This window comes from Physcomitrium patens, chromosome 3 (genome assembly GCF_059467195.1).
Source record: "Physcomitrium patens ecotype Gransden chromosome 3, ASM5946719v1, whole genome shotgun sequence".
NCBI lineage: Eukaryota > Viridiplantae > Streptophyta > Bryopsida > Funariales > Funariaceae > Physcomitrium > Physcomitrium patens.
This window is the reverse complement of record NC_143412.1, coordinates 20,086,471-20,091,902: the sequence shown is the minus strand read 5'-3', so window position 1 is coordinate 20,091,902 and position 5,432 is coordinate 20,086,471. Positions and strand designations below refer to the sequence as shown.

Genomic DNA, 5,432 nt, shown 5'->3' with positions numbered 1-5,432 from the left:
AAAGACGGTCTGGATAAAAAGCTGGGTTAGCAAAGAAGCCGGTCTTCTATGGTTGTTATGGCACCGAGCAATTGCGTTGAATGCGTGGCGGGGGCGGATTGATCGTGCAATTTCACTGAGCTGTCCAGTTTGCCCCAGGCGCTCGGACGAATCAATCCTCCATCGATTCTGGGAGTGTCGTTGGGCGCAGTGTCAAATGGCGTGGGAGCGACCCACTCCATTCGGCCATCATCTATAATGCCCAACCATATACGTTGGATCAGTTTGCGCGGGTGCCATTCAACATTATTAAACGCCGCATCATTTCGTTCCAGCCAGAGTACCCATAATATCACTATCACTGTCCTGATCTGTGACCATAGCAAACTGAAGGAGTCAAATTTGCGAGGGATTCGTGTCGAGAACAGCCCTTGATGCCACGAGAGAGGCTGCCACGATCCTCTCGCAGTAGCGCCAGAAACCAATGCATTAAGTATATGGGTGCCCCATCGCCTTGCGCACTGGGAATGCTGGGACGTTGTCCTCCCAGTATAGGCCTGGTTTCGCAGGGGCTTTGAGGCTAAATGAGTAAGCTAGTTGTTGGTCATAGTCTGTAAAGTCAGTTCATGGAGTCAGTCGGTCCCACCCAGGCCGCTTGCGGCTGGGTTGGTTGTAAATAACGGTTTCTTAAGGCAATGAAGTCCATCTTCGTTTGTTTCAAAAAAGAAAAAAAAAAAGCAGAGTGTAAGTGTGTTTGGATCAAATGCCATCATCCCCACGCATCCGGAAAGGGACTGCGCAGCAATCCCCTCACTCCTATCTCCCTCCCGAGCACTCGTGCTGGCCAGATGATGGAGACCGCACCTCGAAGCTTCTGAGCGAAGTAAAGCGACGGGTACCGCTGGTGGTGGACGACGAGGACGACGAGGACGACGACGAGGACGAGGACGACGACGAGGACGAGGACGACGACGAGGACGAGGACGACGACGAGGACGAGGACGACGACGAGGACGAGGACGACGACGACGAAGTCGAAGACTTCGAGGAAGAGGAGGACTAGGACTAAGGGGGGGGATCTAGTGGCGTGATCGGCACACCTGGATGTGCTTCACATGTGGGAAAGTTGTGCACCGATGCTCGCCATGTAGTCTCCCGTGGCCTTTGTTGACTTTTGTGGGCCGGCATGCAAACTCGATCGCCTCGTTTTACAGTTGGCAGGATGAGAGCTTGCTTGAGGTTGTGGTGTTGTTATTAATCTTGTTTCTTCTCTCGACTTTCAGACCGAATCTGTCTACAGATTCCCGGTCTGTGCACCACACACGTAATCACCGGATTCTATCGAGAACTCATCCGGTTAAGCTCAGTCGGGAGCTTCTCGAGCTAGATGGCCGTTCCAATGGATTACAGTTTCTCTGTTAGAATAATAATGATAATAATAATAATGAAAACAGCAATAATAATAAAAATAATAAACACTTTATCACATAATCACAATAAACAGTGATCATATGAAATTGTGTTGTGCCCCTGCAACTAGCATGAGTTTCAAACTGAATTGCGCGTAAGTGTCTCAAAGCTCAAATGTATTTGATCCTATTACAACTGCCTTGCTTACGAGGCTCTATCTTGGCATGGGAATCTCTGAAACTTATTGCGTCGATAATTTGTTCCATGCAAGATTCCCTTATCATCACCTTAGATCATCGCTGGCTGGAGGACTTTGAATGAAGAATTCGAGGGCCATGAAACGTCACTGCAAAGTCACAGAATCTCCGCTCTATCAACTCTCAAATCTACCAAGTCCAGGAGTGCGGACCCAGAGACTAAATCCTTCGCTCGATTCCAGAAAACTATGCCTGATCCTTCGTGACCATTCATTCCGAAGTTCTGTGAAATTATGGTCCGCTGCCCGAGCAACTACGGACTCTTCGCCACGACCAACGACGATGCCCTTTGCAGAGATGAAGTTCTGTGACATGATTACTTACTGGGTTCTCGTGATTGCGCCCTCGTTTGCTGGCGAGAGAATTCAGCCTCGGAATCTGGAGCAAATGATGGGAACAGTTGGATAACTGCTTACGGTCCCGGGCTGCAACGTTGAGAAGCACACCCTGTGTGGATTGGCTCAGGTAGCCAGTTTGTTACAAATCAGCAGCTGCAAATCGACCATTTACCGAAGATGGAAAAAAGTTTCGGCTGGCAACTGAGCATATATATATATATATATATATCTACATATTTTAAGCACTCTTTGGATTGTCATAATGGAGAGCTAGATGTTCTAAGAAAATTAGCCAACCTCTAATGTTTCACACAACCAGGCGGTTACATGCTGAATCGCACACAGTTGTTAGCTGTCTTTTACCAAAAATAAATTTTCTCATGACTACCGTTCCGTGCTGTGTACAGAATTAAACATCACGATCATGATATACATGCCGCGCTTCAATTACCATCTTCGTGCAACTGTACCAATTCTAGCCCCGCACATCGGCACATCGTGCACCCTGTCCATCGCAAATGGTGGGGATCTCTCTTAGATTCATTGGGACTTGGTATGCTCCCCCACCCACGCACAGTAAAATTATCTGCCTATTGATTCAGGATTCAAGATCCTGTCAAGGCTACTGGTCGATAGTCAACGGATGACGTGTGCTTGGCTCGTTGTGGGTGGTGGATCCGAGAATAACTAGCCGAGCATCTGTTGCCGGTTACTGCGTTCGTTACACGATTACTGCAACTGTAGCTGCGGAAGAAGTGTGTCGTTGCTATTTTGGCCAAAGACGACAGAGAGAAGGGAATGCGTGCAAGCGGTTTAGGGACTTGGGCCTTGGGCCGGGGTGCCGTCCCCGAGCTGCGTATAGGTAAGTTAGAGCAAAGACAAGCTAAATGCTGTTAAATTAGTGAAAATAGGAAGGAAAGGTCAGATGCCATGTGGGATCCGCATCCTTAGGCCGCTTGAAAGGACAAACAAAGCAAGCTCGGAACACAACGGGGAAGAAATAAAAGATGAGGGGCTTGGGAATCTGGAACGACAGCATTCTTTTCTACCCGAAAGCGGCCCGGTGGTTTGCCATTGCTAACAATCCAAACTCCCGACTGCTCCAGAGTCTCGCATCCGCAACAGTGAAATAGAGCACACTGCGCTTGCTCAGCACAAGACTGTTCCAATTCTTTTGCTTCGTCTGTTTTCATTCAGTGTCAGGGCTGTGCTCTTGGAAAGGGGACTCAAGTACACTTGAACAAACTTGAAGGTTGGTAGTCTGCTCCGATTCCAGTGCAAATCTGCACATGTCTGTTAGAAAGTGCCTCGCTACTGCCCTCTTGTTGGTGAATGATGCCCTCCGTGGCTGTAACCTCGCTCGCTCGGCACTGGCACTCTGGAAGGCAGTCCTCAGGGATAAACTTTCGATCGTATGCTATGATCTATCTCGTATTCAATTATTGATTTGTGTGAGGATTGAGGCATTGAAATCTTGTTGCTCTTTACCTTTTCTTGCTTTTCGAAAAGAAATCTGGTGGTTGTTGGTCCTTTGCCTAAATCTCTTTGCTATTCTCCCCCAATGTTAACACAAGGGATGTGGTAATGGTGCTCCACTCCACCTCTCTTGACGTTCAAAAGACGATATCTACTCAAATCCCAATGCTTGAAATAGTTTAAATACTAGAGAAGATATGTCGATTCATCTCGAGATTCCTGTTTAATACTTGTAGTGCACGGTCCTCGATTGTGTCCCAGGAACCGTCGTGTACCAATGAAATTACGATTTGAAGCACAATTCCTTACAGATGCGTTGTATATTCTTGTGCACGTTCTCCTCACCTTCTGGCTTCTCGTGATTGCAGGTCGTGAAAATCCTGAATTGTCATCATGTCTTGCGGTGGATGTGGCTGCTGCCCCAAATGTGGATGTCAGGCAACTTGCACGTAAGTAGCCTTTCCCAGTGTCGAGTCGTTCACCCGTTTTGTTATTTAAGCACGGAGATCAGTTGCTCTGTGATATTCTAGTCTAATGGTTGTTCTCTCGTGATGTTGCGGTGATTGACAGTTGCAACCGAAACATATGGTCTCTAGAGAGCCTAGACGATTTTAGGTATGGAAATACAATCAATCTTCCTCACGCATTTATATTCGCTGTTAACTGAAGATTCAATCAATCGAACTCACACAAGGGATTTGGCAACACAATTCTCTTAAGGCCGGGCCATTACTTTGTAGAAAATGTCTACCCTACATGTAGATGTTAGGGTGATAGGTCAGTCTTGTAGTCCAGAATTGTATTCTCAAAGCAGTTTGTTGCGAACAAAACATGGCTTCTTTTCGTTCTAAACTTCACTTGATCCCGAATCAGAGTAATCGTGTCTTGTACCCTGGATGGTGCAAGTGCAAATGATGCATTACAGATTCTAATTAGACTGTTATGCTTGGGAGGGGCGCTGAATTGGTTTCGGTTGTGCAGCTACACTGGTCTGAAGTCTGCGTCGGATGAATGTAATGACAACTCTTACTTAAGTAGCGGCAGCGAGTATCTCTTGAGCGAGAACACTTACTCCCGAGTAGCTGGTGAAAATGGAGGCAACTGCGACTTGGCAGATGGTAATCCCAAACCTCTTTCTCTCAATCTACAGATTTTGCGAATTTGACAAACTATTCCTGGATCTAGAGGATCAGCCAGTTCTCACAGGAAAGCTGACTGCTTCGTTTTTTGTTTTGTTTTGTTTTGTTTTTTGCCCCCGCAGCAACTCGTGCGAAAGAAGGAAGCCGCGATGGGGGTTTCCGAGCTGGCTGCGGCTGTGGCGATGAGTAGAGTAAAGTAGAAGATTCAGTAGACAGTACCCACCATGTAGCAATGCCAGTACTTTTACCATGAGAGTGATTTTAGCATTACCCAGTAGGAAAAGTGGGGTCCAGGAAAGACCTTCAAGGATACCAGTAGCCAGATGTAGATGTTGTGTCGCGAATAACTATCACCACCAGCGCAGTGCACTCAAATTCCTGCTGACATGCTTTGCAAAGCAACTGTTTCTGAGCTGTGAATGAGTAAGGCCCAGTCTAACCCAGCGGCCACAGGAATTGAGCATTTGGTCATTCACTCGCTTGCTCACTTCGATCCAAGCCAACTTATTTGCATGTGTTTGCACAAGTCTGCACAACTCTCTTCGATGCTAATACATCTCCCTTCATGTTTCCCCTCCTTTTCTTAACACCCATATGGGATCCATCTTCACTGCTGCTGTTCTCTTCGTGCGTTTCTATGTATGAAACCATGAGACCTGCATTGACACATTCCTTGCTACTGTCGCAATGTTCTGAGAGAATATTGCACTTCAACAGTGTATATGTGTGTATCTATTTATATCTTATATATATATATATATGTATATATACATACATACGTAGTTCAGATTGCTAGATACCGTACTCTCGTTGTTGACTTGTTTTGAATTTGA

At 46.5% G+C, this 5,432-nt stretch overlaps 1 protein-coding gene across 4 annotated transcripts; it reads left to right on the top strand.

The window, feature by feature from the left end:
* The first annotated feature begins 3,028 nt into the window (after positions 1–3,028).
* On the top strand, positions 3,029–5,086 carry LOC112279381 (uncharacterized). Of its 4 annotated transcripts, none has more exons than XM_024513767.3 (5): positions 3,029–3,236; positions 3,829–3,909; positions 4,031–4,075; positions 4,442–4,578; positions 4,722–5,086. In XM_024513767.3, the coding sequence occupies exons 2-5, from the start codon at positions 3,854–3,856 to the stop codon at positions 4,787–4,789; spliced, it is 306 nt and encodes a 101-aa protein (XP_024369535.1). In that variant the 5' UTR covers positions 3,029–3,236; positions 3,829–3,853; the 3' UTR covers positions 4,790–5,086. The 4 variants fall into 4 exon arrangements, with proteins under 4 accessions (XP_024369535.1, XP_024369537.1, XP_090105279.1 ...); XM_090249153.1 differs by having other exon boundaries at positions 3,151–3,396; XM_024513769.3 differs by lacking the exon at positions 4,031–4,075.
* The last annotated feature ends 346 nt before the right edge of the window (positions 5,087–5,432 follow it).

Excerpts from the sequence above, each read along its gene's own strand:
- LOC112279381 (XM_024513767.3), top strand. The coding sequence starts at position 3,854 with ATGTCTTGCGGTGGATGTGGCTGCTGCCCCAAATGTGGATGTCAGGCA. Across the intron at positions 3,910-4,030 it reads GGATGTCAGGCAACTTGCAC|TTGCAACCGAAACATATGGT; the intron begins GTAAGTAGCCTT and ends GGTGATTGACAG. Across the intron at positions 4,076-4,441 it reads GAGAGCCTAGACGATTTTAG|CTACACTGGTCTGAAGTCTG; the intron begins GTATGGAAATAC and ends TCGGTTGTGCAG.